Source organism: Rhea americana, unplaced genomic scaffold, assembly GCF_003343005.1.
Source record: "Rhea americana isolate MKP2758 unplaced genomic scaffold, rheAme1 scaffold_99, whole genome shotgun sequence".
Classification (NCBI taxonomy): Eukaryota; Metazoa; Chordata; class Aves; order Rheiformes; family Rheidae; genus Rhea; species Rhea americana.
In genome coordinates, this window is record NW_028187188.1 from 3,186,145 (window position 1) to 3,207,517 (window position 21,373).

A 21,373-nucleotide genomic window follows, 5' to 3' on the forward strand; every position below is an offset into this window, starting at 1 on the left:
TTTTTATTTGGGCAGAAGATCAGAACAAATACAAATAAGTGCATCACACATGAATAGCAGGTCTGGCTGGTATTTAATTCTGAGGAATACCACTACAGCCCTGTTTGTTCAGCAGAACTCTGCAAGAACTTTAATTCTTCTACACGCATTTATGGAGAACGTTCAGTTTTGCTAAATAAGACAAAGGTGAAAAACTGCTCAGGAACTGCTAGTTTTCAATCAATACTCCAATCTTTAAATTAAGTCACTCTACTACACAAGATAGCAAGGCCCGTTAAGCAGTATCATAACAAGGTCCAGAAACAACTGCAACAGAACCGCAATGCCCTGTTTTTGCACTTATAAAATGAGTTTGCCAGGATCTACATTCACCTCAGAACATCAGAGTGTATCTGCCAGCACAGACTGCAGCAGAAAGAAAGTCCAAGTGGCTTGAAAGTCAACCAAAGCCAGAACCTGCTAAGCCTGTTGTTCCCATAGCAGCATGTTCTCACAGACCTGTGCAGCATTTGCCACCATCTCCCCTAAATTAATCCCAGAGCATAAGCAATAAGGGCAGATTTACCATCATCCCATTGGAAATGGCATCTAATTATTACAGGGACAACTGTCCCACAGAGAGACTATGACAACAGCTCATAGATATGCCTACACATAACAACTATCAATCTGCAGATTCAGCTTTTCATTTTCAGACCAGATTGAAAATATTAATTGCATTAGATAATATGGGAAAAGCTAAAATAAGAAGCTTACCATTTTCATGTGGCACTCTTCTGTCCTCTTACAATTTAAAAGTGCAGTCAACTAAAAATAAGTTTAGCAGAAAAGCTAGTATTAAAACAAGGAACAGTGATACTCAATTCTTTGAACAAGCTTGATCTTGCAGCTTTCAGGCAATCAACCCTTGAAGAAAGAAACTCGATTAAGACTAATATTAGTTAAAACAATTTCTTTAGTCTTTTATCTGTGTTGGTTTGAAGCTTTAATGTTTACCATCCCTCAGCACCCATTACAGGATTGGTATGTTTCTGCTTGGAGAACAGCAGGCTTTCCTTTTGCTTTGTTTCCATTGGAGCCTGTAATGAATATGCCTTTTTGATTACTTCCTAGTTTGTGCATCACTACCACAGATGATGTTAAAACAGTTCTGTGAACATTTTGCAAATGAAGTGCTACCAGATGCAGCTTAATTGTATCACACTGCAAACTAGGAGGCTTTCCTCACTATTATAATTTTACCTTGAAATACCAAAGAATGACTGCTTATATAAGAGATTAACAGCAAACAAAGTTTAATCTCTCTGATCCACACTGCTCATCATGTAAGTATTAGGGAAAACAACACACAACAATGGAGAAAGAACGGGTCAACATTTGAGACAACTATCATTAATTTCCTTTTTTGCTCTGCTTCTTTGACCTAAGGGCATTCCTCTGGATGTTGCCTTCTTAGTCTTCACTCTTCTGGAGCTTTTGTCCTACTTTCACTGGGTTCTTACCTGCTTTTGTGGTAGTGTACAAACCCAGACAGCTAATGTACATAAGCAACTTTCTTGTAGGTTATGTGAATAAAATGGAGTTTAATCTAAGCAGGAATATACAAGCCATTCAGATGTCTATTCAATTAGCGCATACCCTGCAGACTCTAAATGCAGGCAGATTCATGGTTTCTCCACAGTCAGTCAGATCTTTCTTCAAGCTCGCATTTTAAAAAGATTAAGGTTAAGCTGACACCCTCCAGAGTTAACTTCACAAAACCAATGTGGAAAGGTGTTTACTTCCTCAGCATTAGTTCCAAGATTTACAGATGCTTGTAGGATAACAGTTAGTTAAATCAAGAATGGGCAAAAGACTAAATTTTATTAGTTACAGGGTTACATAGAAAAGCCTGAAATGAGAAGCTGTTTATATACAGACGAAGCCTATATATAGCATTATATTAATGTCTAAACAAAAAGATGTGATGTTGCCATTGTTTGAAACTGTCCTACAGAGGATTGCTCTAGATTRTTTGCAATGACCTGAAAATCTTTCACCAAAATGCTCCAACTGAAAACGTAACTGTCTGAGTTAGAGAACGCAAGTTCTTACCCATTAAGTCGTATCAGTAAGCAACGAACTGGGTAGATCAGGGGGTTTATGGGTAGTTTTTTGGGGGTTTGTTTTTATTTAAGTATGCTAAAACATGAAAAAGTAGCTACCTTTTTATTTCTAGAAACTCACTGACCAAAACACATTCATTTCTTTCTACGTATCTTTGAATTTCCATCTACATCCCAACAATGATTACAGAAAAGGAATGATATTCTTTTGAAAGAATTAGCTATTACAAGATAGGGACTTTTTATTGTCAATGTTTCAATGATGCTATCCTGGAATTGTCCGACATCTTTCTCTGAAAGGATACTTTTCCCCAGCATATGAAGTTTCACAAGAAATCCACTCAACATGAATAAAGGACAGCACTGAGCACAAAGGCTTGTATGAAAAGGAAATCAGCTATAGCTGCTCAAAGTTGATTAAAATTTTGTACCCAATCTCTGTAAGATTGATCTTTATAAGACTTTTTCTGGAGGGGAAAAATGATCAAACTACTATAATTAAAACAGCCAAGGATGTTGACAAAGAAAGAACTTTAAACATATACTATTCTTTGCAAAGTTCCTTCAATGTGAAGCTCAGGAATGTGCATTAGAAAAACTTGAACCAAAACAGTAAAAACTAAAAATCACTGTTATTCAAAGTGCATCTAGCTACCAAGTAAGGCAAATAGATTTTCAGTTCTCAGAAGCAGCAGTATTTTTCCTTCGAAGAAATAATGAACAAGGGAGTTAGAAATGTCTCTAGTGAAGTGTAAATAACACTTAGCATTTTGAATAATACTTTTGATGCTGACTCTGATGGCATGTTTACCGCTCTACTATCACACAGTACAATAGAATTATCTGTTTATATTTTATTTATAGTCTTCATATTTTATCATTTAAATATAAACTATAATAGTATTGAAGCTTTTCCTAGAGAAAAGATACACTTAAACATGATCTTGACTCATGATTGTCTGCATCATTTGAAAGCAAATGAATCAAATGATCAAAATACCTATTTTCACAGGTTGTAGAATATTGCGTTCACATTCCACAAAGAAAGAAGAAAATTCCCTGTCAAATGATCAGTCCTGAAAACAACCTTCCATGAGCTATCAGACTGCAGTCAACCATTCTACAACAGATCACACACTTGTGTCCAATGTTTAAGAGTCAAGGTGTCTCTTTGGCTCCCTCTTAAGCCTTTGAAAAGACTGTTAATAAAATCAAGCTAATAGTATGTAGGCCTAAATATTTTCTCTTTCTCTGAGTCATGCTACTGAAATCAGAGAAATGTTTGTGTTAAAAAGCATAGATTTGTCCTCTTGAATTAAAGCTTTGTTTTTTTCACCAACACTGTTCAGACAGCATTAACATATGAATACTGGCCTCATCTATCTCATCACAATTTCTGCAATAAATTTTACTATCAATCTTTATTACAGAAATTATTTAGACCACAGAAATTCAGACAAGTCATCTGGATGGAAAACCTGGAGATCTGCAGGGGTTCTGAAAAAAATGAAGACTTGCAGACTGGACCGCAAGCCTTTTACTTAACATTGTAACTGCTGTTATGAGATGAAAATAAGTGCAGATGGCAGGTTTTTTTTTTAATGATATACAATTTAGACTAAGTGCAGGACTCCAGACAAAACTGTTTTGTTTGCTGAGGATAAAAGAAAGATTCAGGCACTCTTTGCATAATCCACTTAAGGGTATGCAAAAAGATGAGGCTTTCCTCTTTTTACACRTACACAAGTAGCATTATGACTACAGTCATACTTCAAAGGGTGGTGGTGTTGGTTTTTAAACATGAAGGTTGGATGACAGTCCTTACATTGAATTCAAGGCTCCTTGAGTTTTATGGCATATAAAATCTGTATTCTCTGTTTTAAGTCGGAGCCTTTCATTGTCTAAGAATTCCAGATGTGGCTTTAAAGCACTGTTTTCTAGCTTTCAGTGAGGTTGCATTCCCCCTTCAACTTCAAAATGATATCAAGATGAGGTTTGTAGGGCAGACAGTTCTGGAAATGTTGCAGGAATAATTCTGGCTCATGAATATATATACTTTCCCATAAAGAAGAAAAAAGCAATTATAATAATGAATAAATAAAATGAAAGGTAAAGAAAAAAAATCCTAACACCACAAGAGCAGACACAAAGCTTGCAAAAGACACAAAGAAAACCCTTCAATGAACACCTCAAAAGCCCAGTTAAAAAAAAGAAGTTTATTCATAATCAAATTTTTTTGTGAAATGAGAAAGCAAATTTAAAAAAGGCCATGCTATGCCAGCCCTTGGGCTTCCTTCAAGGTAAAACACCAGAGCTGAGCAGAAACCTTAGCACAGTCTCCCTTTAAATCACATTTCCCTAATAGCTGCTTCCCTGCCAGCAAAGAACTCCCACATCCAACAAACTGGCTGTGGCAGGCTTTAAAATTACACTTGGCAACCTACATTCTCTCATCTGTCTTATAAAACTCTAAATAAGAAAGAAATGGAACTAGTGTCACACTCCTTTCTCACAGCATCTAAATCAGATATTTTGTTAGGTTCCTCAGATCAATTCATAAGCCAGAATAATAATTTTGAGCTATCAAATTGCTTTCATTCCAGCATTCAATTTAGCTAACTCAGCCCAGGCTGAAACCCCAATTACTTTATGGGTGGTGATGAAGGACTTTTTATCAGCCTTGAGGACTGGAATACTACTCCTTCACACTTCTTACCAGTGTTCAGGTATCAGAGTAAATCCAATCACTGTAGCGGGATAAACAGACATCCTTGCAAAGTTAAACACAGATTCAGACTCCCTCTCACTTTTTCCTGTGGATTCTCCTATATTAAAAGGAGTGACTTTTCCTTTCCTTGTCTTTGGAGTCTGTGCCATGGATGCAGTAAACCTGTCTTCTGACTCACAGGGAAGCTAATTTATACCAGAGATGAGAGCTTTGTTCTCTGTTCCTACAGTGTCTAACACAAAAGCACAGGAGTTCATCAGTGGAGACACAAGGGGTGTGCGTAAATATTGAAAGAGACACAAACACACACTCTTGTCTTTGAAGCTGTCAATTTTTAAAAGGGAAGGTGATCCTGAACACCTTTAATCCTTCAGGAAGGAAAAAGGATTTGCACTATTTTGTTAGTATTTGGTCAGAACGTTCAAGGTAACTTTTTGGCCTGTTGTAGCACAAAAAGGCAGCAAGTTTAAACCTCCGTGTGTTCCACCTGTGTAACCTGCTGAAAGTTAAAGAAATAAGAAATGCAAGGGAAGTCCACACTCAAACCAATTACAGTACTGGCTACACAGCTCCATGATAGCCCTGTTCTATTTCCGAACCCACCCACCACCCCACATCCAAGACTTCAACTCATTTCTTCCTTCTAATTTTTATTGAATTATTCCAGATGTAGAAGGTTATCTCCATATTGTGTCAAAAAAAAAAAAAGTGACCTATTCATTCTATACTACCAGTGTCTGATATATTACTGAGTTGGTAGCATTTAGATCCCCCATGAAAAAAAAATAGGGGAAAAGATCAGCTAGAAGCGAGCATCCTCAGCATTTATCAACTATTTTTCCATCTTAATCCTCAGATCCTGACTTGAAATGTCATCCTGAATATTCGTATTAGTTTAACATAGGCATATGGAAGATAACACAAAAATTCTCAGCCTTGTGGTTCTTTACAGAAAACTTGCCTTCTTCTTAAATTGCACATGTGTACTGGGGGAATCAGAGTCATCTGGAACTAATCATTTCACCTAGGTGAAGCATGTAGCACTTATTTAACCCCAAGGATTAAGGTTTGGTGATCTCCACCTACCTCATTAATCCTTCTGTATTTTGGAAAGCTGGTTTCACATTGTCCCTGCATCATATGGGTCTAGGATCTTATTACTTTTGTACATCACATGCTCGATACATCAGAATGATCATCTAGAAGTCGATCATCATCCTGGGACTGTACAAAAAGCAAGGGATAATAGTAATACTTTATCCTGTACATGGAAAAGCAGAAAAGAGTCCCTCTGTAAGGAAGATCAAGGTAGACATAAGGTGGGGAGTGGGAAGGAACATCAGGACATGTCCTTTAGGTCATTTCACTTCCTTTGGTGAAAGTGCAGGTGTGGAAAGACAAGTGTGAGAATAGACAGGTTGGGTGCAGCCACCATTGCCTTATTAATTTTATTGCTTTCTCATGGAAGACATCCAATTATAGTCTCAGAAGAGCCTCAGAAACCACAGCACATTACTAATGTTGAATCAAATATGAAAAACAATGTTAGGATTGGCCAATTGATGCTGCTATCCACTAAGGTAAGGTAGGAAAAAAACTAGAAAAAAAGAGAGACASTGGCAAAAATCATTTCTGGGGTAATTCTTTCATGTAATTCTTACAAGAGGCAGTTAGACAAAAGGGAAAATTAGAACTGTGCAGTGAAAATACATATGCCATGGGAAAGTGCTACTGCATAAAGCAAGTCCTGCCTGCAAATCAACCATATGGTCCTGTCCTGTTCTTAATCAGAATTACACTAGGATGTCACGGCTATTGGTTTAAAGTTGGGATAAACCTGAAGGCTTCTTAAATATAGAGCTCCACAASGACAGCTCTCACAAAGCACCATCACAACAGAGCCTCAGCATCAAATCAGTCAAGTAAGAAAACTAGAGTTTCTTGTCATCACTGTATTTATTTGCCTGCAGGCATTACTGCTTTTATACTACCTCTACAGAATGATTCATATTAATGTTCAGCACTCCCACTTATTTTCTGGACTTAACTTCGTATCGTGCAAATGGCATTTTTAAAACATTAACTTCTGCCCACTTTCATCTRTTTACCATTCTGCCAAAATATTATCTTACATCACAGCTAGCAGAAGAATCAAACCTGACAGCAAAGAGTCCAAGCTCTGACTTCCAACAGCCGATCACATTTTAGCAGTTGATCACTCTTGTTCACCTTCATACTTCAAATTTGAAGTTTTGCATGAACAGCTACACACAAGGGAATTTATTCTTTCTCCTGGATTTTGTATATTCTATATATTGATACAATCAAACAAGAAAGTCAATTTTGACGAAAATCTGTTCAGCAATTCTGAGGTGGTAAGATGCACATCCCTAAAGCAATCTTAAGTAACTGATGTGGTTAGCTGAAATGTATGCCTCTTGCCTTCTCCCAACCCCATCTTACTTTCTTGCCTCTTTTACAGAGGTATAAATCCCATCAAAAAAACACTTGTTACATAACTCTTCAAAGAAACACAAGAGGAAGAGAAGAACATCATACTCAAAGTATTTCTCTCAAATACTACTGTGAACAAATAAACAAAGACTGCAAGAACTATTCACCTCATTCATTACATCAGTGTGACCCACCACAATTTCTGCCAAAAGCTAGATGAACATATGTTTCATTCAGGCTCAATAGCAGCCCTGTATCAACATGCTAAAAATAATTTTGAGTCAATTTCTCCTGTACACACTCTAACAACAGAAAAGTAAGTTTTAGTGAAAAGAGTAAGGGAAAGTTCCTCGCTAATAGGGCAAAGGGATTTATGACTGTCCCAATAGTATTTTATACATAATGAGAAAAAAAAAAATCACAGAAGTATTTCACTTTTCCTTTTGTGTATCTTCTTTTAGCCGTTAGTGTTCCACATACTGATTTAACCAGCTTCATTTTTTTCAGAATTCTGTAAGTACTTGGTTTTTGTCTTACACATAAGCAAAGCTGAATCAAGAAAAAAATTACTCCTTTAGTGCATTGAGAGAAATGCAATTTCATTGCATTAATCTTCAGAACTAAGAATGTGTACCAGAGGAACTGCCAAGGTCTAAGATTTTTTCCTTTTTTCAGTCTCCCACTTTTTCATTTGTATTCGGATCAAAAAAAATATATCTGGCACCCAACACTGACAAGAGCTATATTAAATCAGTAAAATGTTCCCCTACTGACTACATATTACATCCATGTCAGCAAGTACATGGGAAAAAGTTAAAATAAACTCTGGATTAGTTATCTATTAAAAGGGAAAACTAGGTGTTTTCTTCTAGTCATCACTCAACCATCTTCTCCAACTTTACTGGTCCACAGCAGAAGAAAAGTACCAGACAACTCATTGAGCTCCAAAACTAAACAAAGAAAGCAAAAAATAAGAAGTTTAATTATGCTGCATAAAGAACTCTGCTTTTTGATTACACATTGCAAGAAATTAATGCAAGGAATTAATAAGCTCATCAGCTTCTAGAGATGCTGATGAGAAARAGATTTAGTATACTTTTACAATAGTTTTAAAACTTATCAACTCTTCCCACTTACAGAGCATCTATCCCTTGTAAAGGACCTAACTGTTACATCTTCTTCTACAAACTATTAAAACCCAAAACTACCCAACAGTTTAAATAACATGTGAAAAAGCTTCATCAATTTAACAGCTGCAGAACTCATAGGACAGAGGCAATAAAATATAAAAAAAAAGATTTTAAAATCCTACTGAAAGAATATTAACTGTAATAAAAGGGAAGACATTAAAACCAGCAGCTAGTTAGGTGCCAGGACATAACAGAACCCATAAGGAAAGGCAAAGAATGATACTAAGTTAGAGAGAAAGAGTGTTTTCAGAGAACTTCCTGACAGACACCACAACAAAGCAACACGAATGGTGACTGTGTGGTCCCCTTCTTGTTAAGAAATCAGGCGTCAAAGGTTGATCTGCAGTTAATAAGAGGCCTAAGCCTTCTCCAAGGATTTGTAGTATTCTGTCAGCACAGTCCAGGCCTTGGGAGCCATGAAGCCTTCCGGYGGGTTCTGTCCTTCTCGAGCGAGTTTGCGCATGCGAGTTCCTGATATAAATTCAAAGTCTTCATGCCTGGGAGAGCAGAAGTGGGGGTAGGAGATAGAGTGAAAGGGGTGGGGTGGGGGGGGGAAAAGAAAGAATATATTTAAAGCTGGATCTGCAGGCAGATTTGCTCATATTTGTTCCTTTTTTTGATATTTGAGTAAAACTTCATCTTGGGAGTACAAAGCTAGATAGCAACTGTCATTTCCAGACATTTGGCTAGCAATACCACAAAATCTTTAGAATATACATCCTCTACAATATACAGCTTTGATAATTCCTGAGGTTAGCAGCATGGTCCAACTGGTGTCCTCTGGGCTGAATTTAGTCTATGTTTCTATCTGGCCTATCTTTCCTCTATGAGGGAAGAGGGAACTGCTGTTAAGGGAGAACCATTTCCACCTCCCATCTCAGCCCTGTGCCAAACAGCCATCCTATTCTGCATTCCCTTCTCCTCCTGCCAAGGCAGTACTCCAGCACTGCATGTTGGCTGAAAAAGCTCATTTCGGTGTACCAGAGAACTGGGAAAAGCACAGCAAAGCAGGTGGRAAATTCCCTGGAGAAAAAGAGAAGGTGAAAAGCCTCAGAATCTAGGGGCAGTCTCCCCAGCTTCTGCAGCTGGGTCACTGCAAGCCACCTGACATGCATGTATATATACACTTTACAAAACAGATAGTTCAAAATAAAGAAAAGCACAAGTTCAACAGAAGAAATAATGAAAACAACTTCTTTGAATTCTGTCCTTTTTGGAAAAATATCTAAGTTAGAAAGATGCAMGAATAAACCTGACTCAGGCTTACTATCATTTATTAACATGACAATGTAAATCAATATTAATTTCTCAGGTATCTCAGACAAGCAGCAAAAGCTCCAATCTAGTTAAACTCCTACTTCTCACAGGAGTGAAACAGTCAAACCCAGACAAGAATACTAGAACCCTACCAAGAGTTCCAAAGCAAAAATGATTTATTCTTAAATTAAATATGGCAATTTTATTTATGCCGTTTGCTCAATTTGCAACACGTATCCATTACTCATTCTTTACTTGTCTGTTTGAAATAAAAGCCAAATACTGATCTCAGATGCATATAACTGAGATGGAAATGAGAGCCAAGTGTGCACAGAGGGCAGAGTTTGGCTCTAAGTGCTGGTATAGTCTCAGAAGAGTATGGAAATTAGCAAGATGTAGAAAGCATTCCACAGTTCCCTTTTACAAAACTATCAGCTCTGTAACTTTTTTATTTAGAGTGTATGTATTCACACAGCAGCAGTGCCATACGTACTTTCTTCTTCTGGCTCCCAATTCAGGACTCTGGGTTCCTAAAAATGTGGCAGCAAGCCAAAAAAACCCCGCCCATACTATGCTTCAATTTTGCCAAACATAAAGTACATACATAWGAAAACTTTAAAAAGTGGATGTAAGCCAGGGTTGGGAGGAAGTTATGTCATTAGCATTAAGAGTGCCTGTAAATTTTGTTCCTTGGTAGGAAGATGCCTACTAGTCACTACTACTACTTGAAGGTATTTTGCCTTTGCTGCAGAAAACTATTTCCATAAAGGATGTGGAGGAAGTGAGAGTCCTGAAATGTTATTTTCACTCTAAAATTAATCAAGTCTTCAGTTGATCTAGAAGAGAAAACAGTAAAACAAATGCTATAAAGGTTCTCCATGCTTTTTACAATGTGGCAGCAATACCAAAGTCTGAGCACCAAAACATATTAGCCCTCTCTGATGAGAAGGTTTCAGAAAGACACACGAAGTTCTCCCATACCCTACAAATGAAATGAAGATAYCAGAACATAAGAATTAGACATATCCTGTAATTTGGCTTCAATAAAATCACCTTAAGAGATTTGTTCACAGGAACACAATGATTTTGTGCTGTTCAATTCCTCTTCAAACTATTCATGCTGTAAGTGAACATCAGATTCTGAAAGGAGAACATAACTAAGTGCAAAAACCTAAGAATTCATATATCAGTTCTTTCCTTCCTCTCAAAGACTAATATTTTAACCTTTTAAATGGGTTTCTATTTTTTTGCATACAATAGATATTTATACTATTATATGACAAGCAAATCCAGCAATGAAGAAAGCTCTTTATGCTTTTTTATGCCCCAAATACTGATGAGGCAGCGTTTGAAACAAAGTTTCAAGCATCTAACTTTTTTTTTTTTTGGTCATAAGAACTGTTATCTCCAATTTGCAAGTGGAAAACTACAGTATGAAGACACCCACAGACATAYAGAAAACCTGTCAGTTCCTGGCTCTACCACATCTCCAAAGTCTCAATATGGTACCTTAATAGTGACTAAGAAATTTCAATAGTTATTCCCTTCCACTTTAATCTGAATACATCTTATGAAGGGAGGGCGTCAAGGGGACAGGGACAAACTCTTTTCAGCTGTCCCGTGTGGCAGGACAAGAGGCAGTGGGCAGAAATTGAAGCACAGGAAGTTCTGCCTGACCGTGAGGGGGAATTTCTTCCCTGTGAGAGCGACGGAGCMCTGGACCAGGTTGCCCAGAGAGGTTGTGGAGTCTCCTTCTCTGGAGATCTTCAAGGCCCGCCTGGATGCAACCCTGTCTAACATACCCTAGGTGACCCTGCTGAGCAGGGAGGTTGGACTAGATGATTTCCAGAGGTCCCTTCCAACCTTACTGATTCTATGATTCTACATAACTCATTTTCACTCGGGAGCACTACAGATCACTATCACAATTTCAAGAGAATCCCAAATTTCACATGCCTGTTGGTATGCCCTTCAGCATGCCAAAGGGCCTTTGATGAGCACTTCTTAATGCAAGACTTCTCTTCCCAACTCACACTTCGTATAATCCACATTCACACCAGTCACTTCAGCTAGATGGAGTACTAACAAGTTAATTCTTGGGGACCTTGACCTTATATTAGGGCATTTGATATTTGCAAATGAACTTCTTGAAATTCTCATTCCTGTGGAGGATAATGCTTGATGCCCTCAAGGTCTTAAAAAATTACTCTGAAATACCAGATTAAGTACAGAAGTACAGACGGTTCATGCATAGTGTTGCTTATTTCTTTGGGGGGGGGGAAATGTGCTTTGGAGACAAACATATGGAAATACAAAATAACATCATTACTTCACTCTGGTTTCACTTTAAGGTGACCACCATGTTCTACTCAGCTGACAAACGTTCAGACCTAGTTAATTCCTAGGACAATTCACAGACATCCTTACCTGGCATTCAATCTTTTAACAGTTTTCCTCCTTCAACTTGACCTTCCCTGAACAGGATCTGACATGGGGTGAAATCTAACCTTGTAATTCTTTTCATGATTTCTACTGAATTTAAGTTTGGCTTCGCAGTTTAACTGCGACTCTCAGTCCTGCAAATTGCTTCAGAGCATCAAGTCATAACTTAAGAGTACAATGCCTAGAAGAGGAATGGATTGCTGTCCCATATAGCGTCAGTCCTTGTAATTGTGCCTTGAGAGTGCCTGTCATGCTGAATGAGCTAGCTAGTATCAGCTAGGTTCAAAACCTGACCATAAACAAACTTTGTGTGAAAACAGAACATAACAATGTGCTTAATATTGATATTAAGCAAAGCAAATACTTTACTTGCTGTGAATGAAATTCCTTTCTGAGTGGCAGGAAAATTTAAGCTTCTACAGTGTTTTAGCATATTCTAAATTATGCATAATATTAGCTGTTAAACCTCACTTCACATAACTAAATCAAGGAGAACAATCAAATGAGCCCATCTCAGTCTCTTACTATCACTTTAAATTTAGATATTATATCAAACATATTTGAAAGTAATGTTCTTCGTTGGAAAAGCTGCCCTCTAAGTAAGGCTTGATAGTATTAAGTCAGCGTTGATGACCATATTAAAGGTCTCAAATAAACAATAAAGCGATAAACACTCCTGTTCCTATGCTTTGTTCCTATTTTACAGAAAGCACAAACAGTCTGCTCTAGTAACCCTACTTAGGGATTTTGTTTAGCCAAGATGATCTCAGTTTGGGGATTTTTTTTTCTACCAAGACAGAAAAAAATATCCAATTTCCCAAACACTGTTGAGGGTTTTTAGTTGCCAGATTGATTTCCTTTCTTAACTGAGTTTTTTCTCAGCAGTAGTCTGTGGCTGCATTTCGCAGGACTGTTTCTGTAAAGTCTTGGGAAACTCTTCACACTCAAACAATTACTATTAGGCCATCAATCCCAAATTACACTTGTCTGTGGTACCTGTTTGAGAGACCTTTTTGGATGAAGAAATACAGAAACTGTTTATTTCCTTTGAGGGTGGAAGAAAGAAGAGTTTCAGCATGGATTTTTCTGGTTTTTGTTTTTTTCAACACCTCAGTCTACCAGCAGCTCACAGATAAGACATTCATTTGGAACTTTATTGTAAACAAAATTATTTTTGTAGATTTTTCCAAATCTTGTTTGACCACATTCAATTACTGATCCAAACTTCTATGAAATTAGAATGGTGAAAGCTAGGATAAGGAAGGGACCACTATTCACATACAGTTTCCAACTGTACTATTTGTTCAGAACTCTATGCAAGTGGAAATGCTCAAGCTTCCTACAGAAGATTAGATTAAGCTTGCTTTTTGACTTGAGCAGCAATAAAAGAGATTTTTTATTATCCTGGTTTGGATAAAGGCAAAATTAAATGCAGTTTGCTCTGTGCTAATACCACATCACTTAAAATGCATTTTTCAACTCCTTTTCCTAGATCTTAGTTTCAGACACAATTTTTTCAAAAATGTGTTTTCATGAGAATGAAACTTTGGGCAAACTGCAACTGCAATTACTACACAGCTAGCATAAATGCTTTTTCAGTCTTTTCTTACACCCTGTCCTCACTCACAATGCTCCATTATTAGCTCTGAAGGCAACCAGGTTATCTCTGCCTTTCCTTATACACAGGTGTACACGTAGATACACCTGCTGCAAGGTGACTTCAGCCCCAACTCAGCACCACAGAAGCCCAACATCACCAAAGAGCAGAGTGCAGCCCAAACACCCGTAAAATTAACAATTACATTCTCTAGGCTGTTCCCAAGCAGAGGTACTGGATCTACTCAAATTTCAAGGAAAGTGTGCATTCAGGAAGACGCAATGAGTGTGAAAGTTTACTAAGTGGAGGGCTGTGTTAGGCTTTTTGATGTTTCCCAGGATTGCCCTCAGTTCATGGTCACTTCAGGAAAGTCTCAAACTGTTACCCAGCATCTTCTGACATATATCTAACCAGTCCCAGTCTAGCACTCCTAGCTCCTGAGACACACATGGATTCTGCAAGCATTACACTTTTCTTGCAAAGCACTGCTCATGAATGTTCAGAGGTATCACAAGGAAAGCAACCGCATGCCACAGCCATTGTTGCAGCCCCAATTTGTCAGAGATCTTTCTGGCACTGAGATCAAGACGGTGGTAGCCTCTCACTACTAGCCAAAGGTTGATCTCCCCTCCTCCCCACAGCTTGGACCTGCCTTCAGGAGCAAAATGGAAATTCACTATAATTGGGACAGGGCCCAACTGCAGGAAACCCTAGAGGTCCTTGCTGACATGCTAGGTGTGAGTCCAACTCTGTCAAGTTAGAGAGATACCAAAGAAATCAGGTAGTATCTCTATGACTATCGCTGTCTCACAAGCACCTTCCCAGAGGAAACAGGCTGAAAGACAGAAGCCTGAAAGAGTAGAGATGACAACCACCTGGTGATAGAATAACCACTTCCTGCTCCCTGCTTCTGGGGTAGTTGAATTTAGACCATGAAAGACACATGGTGTTAGCCAATCTGGATCTCAGAAAACCCAGGAACCAGAAAGACAGTTCTGTTCCCACAGCAATCTCCAACTCAGCTTCCTGCTCCCAACCTTCTGAAACATAGTCCCCTGACATTTCAACATTGCACAAGTCACAGTGAACAGAGCAATGTCAAAGAAGTTACAGAACTTGGGGCCTCATCACTTGTCACCCAAAGAAAGAAAAAAAAAACACCCACCACTTAGCATTTGTTCAGTTGGTAACTTGCGTAGCACTATGAATGACCAGATTACTGGTGAATGACTTATCCAGGGCAGGCGCAGTCATCAGGCTGCAGGGCAGCATTTTTGATCTCATTTTGACTTCAGGGCACTAGGATCATACTGATCCAGTTTGCAGGGCTCCCATGAGGCAAAAATCATAAAACTCAGGAAACAGGAACTCTCCCAGACCAGAAACCACAATTTCACTTCTACAGTGGTCCAGAAAGGCCTGTTTGTAGAAACAAGAGGCCACAGGGGCAGATAGCTCAACAGTGGGGAAAATTCATGCAAAAAATGCTGGCCATAATCTCCCATGCATCTGTTAGCAATGTAAGTTTCTGAACTTCATAGCTGGCTGTCACGTCTCCAAGCCTCAAAGCACTGGGAATGCCATAGTAGAAATCAAGAGCTACGTATACCCCACCCCGCCCTCCCCCCCCAAAAAAACACCCAAGCAATGCATACATACAACCCTCTTCCACACACTTTAATGTTGTTTTTCTCAGAAAACAGGTGAAAAACTCAGAAAGACTTCCACGAATATCACTTTTTTGTGCCTCGAAAGTCCTTATCTACTAAAGATCCTCTCATGTTTCCAAACAACCTTCTACTCCCCATCTTCCTCCTTACAGAGTCTAACATCACAGGGCCCAAGAGTCTTACATTTTCATCACTGCACAGATTACCTTGAAATGCAGCCAGCTGTACCTGCTGTACCTACTCAAGCTCTAACTCTGTTTCGAGCCTACCATGGTGAGATGCCCATGGCGAGCAGCAGTAATAAAGGCTCTCTGTTCAGGCAGCCTGCATGCGGCTGCATTGCCATCTAGAGGATTGCTGTCACACTGCATTCCACCCCACAGCTTGCAGACAGAATCTGGGGAAGAAATCCACGAAGTAGTCTTGCATTCTGACAGTGCCAGGCATATTAACAGCAGTGGGGTCTTTTTTCCAAGGTAGTGGCAGAGACAAGGAAAAAACGCTCAAAATAAAAATCCTCCATAAAACATCCGTAAAGGACATCAGGGTTCATGTAATAGAGTCTATGACAAAAGCACCTTCTACAGATATTTTTGTCATTTGCTCCAGCTAATAACAGAGGTACAATTTTGCTCCACTCAATCTAAACCAAATCTGTCCCCCCAAGAGCATAGTATCAATGATCACAGAATTAATATTCTGCCATGAAATGTTTGTTTCACACAACGGGAATTGTGGTATCTCACATTTCCTACTATTTCTCAATTTCCTACTATTTCAACTTAGTAGGAAAAAAAAAGTGATACAACAGTAACTTTTAACTGAATCTTCATGCACTTATCTTTTAAAACAATTGTTGAATTTCTTAGACAATAAAGAAACAGGACAAATACCCTTAATATTTACTACAATGGCCTTTTTAGCAATATGGTATATGGTGACAAATTTGCACAACATGCTAGCATCAGAATCTAGTTACCATGCACAGCAAAAAGTCTAGGAGCAACTCAAAAAATGGATGACACAAAGGTAGTGAAGTGTTCAGCAGGTAGCTTGCTAAGGGGCAATAAACGTAGGAAAAAAGCCTTCTGGTCACATACATTAGGAGTACTCTTGCCTCTAACTTTGGTTTTATTCCTCCTTAAAAAGGAAAAAAGAAAAAAGTACTGTCTATATGAGCACATAGGTCTAATCTGATGCTATTAAACAGAGATTAACTGGGCAGGGGGGGAAGGGGAAGGCTGTAATGCTGTCCAAAGAGAAGCTCCACAGCACTGAAGAAAGCCTCAGGTTGGAATGCTGCCTGTACAGAAGGGAAGACGATCATCATCAGCAATTATAACTACAACTGACTAATAAGCCTCTCTGATTAACTTTCATTTTAAAACATCTGCAGTGTAGCAAATCGTCACATTTCCAAACACATATGGACATTTTAGAGTAATATATAGTGGAGCTTTTTTAATTCTCAGTTTTCAACAGATTTGCCCTTGTTGCTTTATTTCCAAATATGCAAGAACATATCATAAAATTTACTTAGTTATGGAAGAGACARTATCACTTAGGAGCTATTAAAAATAAAAACAGCCCAATTCAGGTGCTTGGAATTTGCTGCTGAAACATAAAGCAAAGTTACATAAAACTCACAGTCAAGGTTAAGCCAGCACACTATCCACTGATAATTGTAACTCATCATTAAAAAAAAAAGGGGGGGGGGAAGAAAAAGAGACCAGCTGATGAATAAAACTTATAAAACTTGTTGGTCAGTTTTCACAACTCACACTGACATCTTTGGAGACCTGTATAGACAATGTAAACGTAGCACGAGCAGTTGAAGAACAAGAGAAATTTGGTATTGCTCCTCAACCCTTGCCACAGAAGAACAACCTCCAAGAGATGAGACATGTTCATTTCTACAGATCCATCCATCCCTGACCTTGTTGCTGAATCCAAGCTTGCAAAGATGAACTGTGATGTACAGGTGCACTTGTTCAGTTAGAAGAAACAGTCAAAATATGCCCAAACAAAACTATATGCTAAAGTTTTTAAAAGGCATCTTACTTGATAGTTTGTATTCCAGTATGGGTTTCAACTATAGCTTTATAGAAAGCAAGAGTATGGTTTCAACTATAGCTTTATAGAAAGCAAGAGTATGGTTTCAATAACCTGAAGAAGAGGTTTAAACTAACCTAACAAATCACCTCCCTTTGCAGTGGCATTCGTGGTACCATAGCAACACAGAGCGAATCCTGGGCTCTTGGTTATACCACGCAGGAGTGAAAAATAATCTCAGAATGGGTATAAACTGAGACATAAAATGAACTTTGGCACTATTTCACATCATTGTTAAACAGATCAAATGGCTATTTGTCACCCTCCCATTTCCACTTTCTTTTCTCTGCTGCACTCTCCCATTGTGTCTCTTCTATCCTATCCTAAGCGTACCTGATCCACAGCAAGCACATTTAGGAAGGTTATCCAGCAGAATGCTAACCATAAAAGAAAATTAATAGTTTTTGGAGGATTTAGCTGCCTGTGCCAACTTGTTCCAGAACCAAACTCCTGTACCTGGGAGGAAAAGCATAACTTTCAGTGACAGCTAATGTTGGATCAGGCTAGCTCTGCTGTGAAACTGTACCCATACCATTCTACAGTCAAGCTGCTTTAGAGATCTGAAGACATGTCTAGAGACTGATATCCTTGAACAATACGAATTTAATTAAAAACTAAACAAGCATTGTAAGACTGGGGGGGGGGGGGAATGATATTGCTCAAAAAGCTTACTAAGTTTTAAAACTTAAATACAACTTACTGCTCAGAGTCATAGTAGTCCATGCACTTCTTTTTCTTATTATAAGCTGCGACTCTGAAGGGTACAATTTCCAATGCTCGGAGGCCTGGGGCCATTGTCAACACTTTGGCACCATGAGTTGGCTCATACAGATCCTTCCCAGTGTCAGGGTGTGGCATTCCTGCCGGATCTCGCCCTACAATGTAGAAGTTAGCTCCTGCTACCATCCGTGATCTGCAGTGCCACTGAACCTAGAACACAGACAGAGAAAGCAAGTCAACAGAAGAAAATAGTTGAAATATGACCATTAATATGCATGCACTGCATAATTACCACTTTCCACCCCAGACTAACATAGGTTTTATAATGAAGCCACACCAAAATAATCACCTTTGAATTTACAGTCCAGACACACTTTTCCACTGTTTCTTTTGTACGTTAGAATGCTTTAAAAAGTTACTTTAGAACCGCATTTGGAACTGTATAATTTGAGTGTGCCAGCCATCCTAAAACAGCCTTAACAACACTAAAATATTAGTAATCGTTTAGTAAGGATTAAAGAAGTCTTTTCATTTCACGGTATTGCAACTTAAAGCCCCATTCCCTAAACTTAACATTTTAAAGTTGATATACCAAATAATGTAATTGTTTGTGACGCATCACAAAGAGTCACTTCTCAAATGTACACAAAGTTGCTTTAAAAAAATTAATACTTTGTTTATACACTAAGAGGAAGAAAAACAGCAACCACAAGTCTGACATTTTTAAGTAAAATAATCAAGTTTTCCCTAGAAAAATACTAGAGAACAGTTATTGCAGCTTAGATAGGCATGACAACCACAAAAGAGCAAGAAAGCTTAGCTTTCAACTAGTCACTTAAATTTTTGTTGGCCATATTACATCAGTCAGGTTCATGAATGTCTATGCCTACTTTCATGTTAAAATTAAAGCCCCCTCTTTTAGCCTCAAGCATCACCTCTTTTACATTTTTCCCCTTAACAAATAGCTTCAGAAATATTGTCAAGTCCTGTAAGTGCTTAACATAAAAAAATCCTTTGTTAATTGTCATGTAGTCACCAACCAGAAATTAATCCGACCATTCTGAGTAATCTAACAAGTAACAAAAATATGGATAACTTCAAGGTAATTGGGTTGTCTCAGTGGGATCTAGCCACATTTGAATTAAATTGAGTTATTCTCTAAATTAACATGACACTTTCTTACTTGTGAGTAGGGAGCTCTGTGCTATAAACTGCCACACATCCGTTCAATTTGCAAGTAGATAAAAAGGAAATGGCAGTGAATGTTTCTGTATTGAACTCTCTCCCACGTTCTGCTAAATCTGATGCTCGCCTGTGTCTGCCTTGTAAGGTCATGCTCATTCAGCACCTATTTGGAATTGGAAATCTTTACTATATAGATGCTTAGTGAGGTCCTCAAAACTGTTCAAAATCAAAATTAGAAAACTCTTCTGCAAAACCTCATTCATAAGATGATCTGTATTATTTTATAAAACAATGAGGATGAGCAAGCTGTTACTCTTCCATTCTTTAGTTCAGTTGTTCTTGATATTTCACCCTCCAGCCCCTTCCTTTTATAGAAAAGGATCAATGCCAAAGCAAGCGCTTTGGGAAGCTTAAATGTGATATAGCCCTAAATTGCTCTATTTGAATTACATTCGTTTATTCTCTAAAAAAGACACCCTGATGAACAGTTAGCTGCCAAACATCCTATATCAAAATGTTAAAAAAGCCTAGTTAAAAAACTGTGTTCACAAGTGCTACTCTAGCGCTCATCAACCAATTTACACAATTTAAAGAAATTACTCAGATTCAGCATTTTCACATCCAAACTGAGCTAGAATTAAAAGCTTCTCTGTCTGATTTTGCCTTTTGCCTTTCAAACTATGCTGGGAGGGAGGTTCAAGTAAATCAGGAAGCATTTGTAATCCCGAAGATAAGATTATCAACTGATCATATCTTACAAGAAGTGACTGCTAAGAAAGCTAAATGCCAGCAAACACCATGTTTCTCAAACATCTCATTCTCTAAGTCAACAAAGTATTAAAACAGATGAAGCAGAGAAACAGAAAATAGTTCTACTCATTTTGGATTGTAACTGAAATAAATTGAAGTGCAGAACTTCTAATACGATCCTTTAGAAGTTTCTCTTCATCCATCACATAACACTCACAGCACCACTTTCATATCTGCAGGAAATCCAGAAAGTTGCTCTACTCTGCTCTTAGGTCACCTGAAGAGTTCTTAATCACAGAAATACTCCAGGAACCAATTAAAGGCAATGTTATTTTGATTTACATATGTATGTCCCTGTCAGTCAGTCTAGTGTCCAAATTTCTTCAGGGAGAAGCCTCAAAGCAGGTTCTGGAAAATAACTGGAGGATGTTGCTGGGCTGAGGAAAAGCTGTTGGAGAGATCACAGTATGATGCATAGTTTTTTTTATTTTGCCAAGCAACAGCTCTGCCCACTCATTGCTAGTATGAAGCAGCAAAATGCAGAATTTTGCAAGGATAGAGTAAGAAAATCCCCTGCTTATAGAGCACACATTAACAGCTCAGTGGAAGAACAATGCAGCAATATCTTCCTGTTAAAAAAAAAAAAAATCTCTTTGCAGAGAAATGGTTATCTATTTTCAAGACTTTGAACGAAACTCACATATATGCCCTCTTATCCAGTCCACAGAACCCTCTGGACCCAGCTAACTCCTCCCCACAAATACTGGTGCAGGTGCTAAGCATGTTGCTCAAAACAGGGTTGCAGCGCTTAAGCGTATGTCAGGCCAAAGGATGGACAGACCTGGCGTGTACTGCACACGAATGCTAGAACAGGCCTCTGAGCACTAAGAATGCCTATGCTGTGCAGCTCACATTCAGAAGCCCCAGCCAAGCTGCTGCTATTTGTTCACTGTCACTGCAAGAACAGAGGTGCTGGGAATGCACTGCAGAATCCTCTGAAGATGCTATAATCACTTACCAGCTGTCAATACCCAATCTTGTTTAAACTTGCATGCACATTAGAAATACTCTACCATTGTCTAGTCCTTCTCCACTGTTTACTACTTCTAAACTAACAACTCATTCAAGAAACCAAGTTAATCAACAAATATACAGTTTTGATT

At 38.3% G+C, this 21,373-nt stretch overlaps 1 protein-coding gene across 1 annotated transcript in view; it reads right to left on the minus strand.

The window, feature by feature from the left end:
- Nucleotides 1–2,134: 2,134 nt before the first annotated feature.
- The window catches only part of PAPSS1 (3'-phosphoadenosine 5'-phosphosulfate synthase 1), a 46,974-nt gene continuing 27,735 nt past the window's right edge, over nt 2,135–21,373 (minus strand). The window contains exons 11-12 of the mRNA XM_085325672.1: nt 18,256–18,485; nt 2,135–8,974 (exon numbers count right to left, since the gene is read on the minus strand). Of these exons, the coding sequence (XP_085181798.1) occupies nt 8,836–8,974; nt 18,256–18,485 (369 nt within the window). The 3' untranslated portion in view covers nt 2,135–8,835. The remainder of the gene's footprint in view (nt 8,975–18,255; nt 18,486–21,373) is intronic.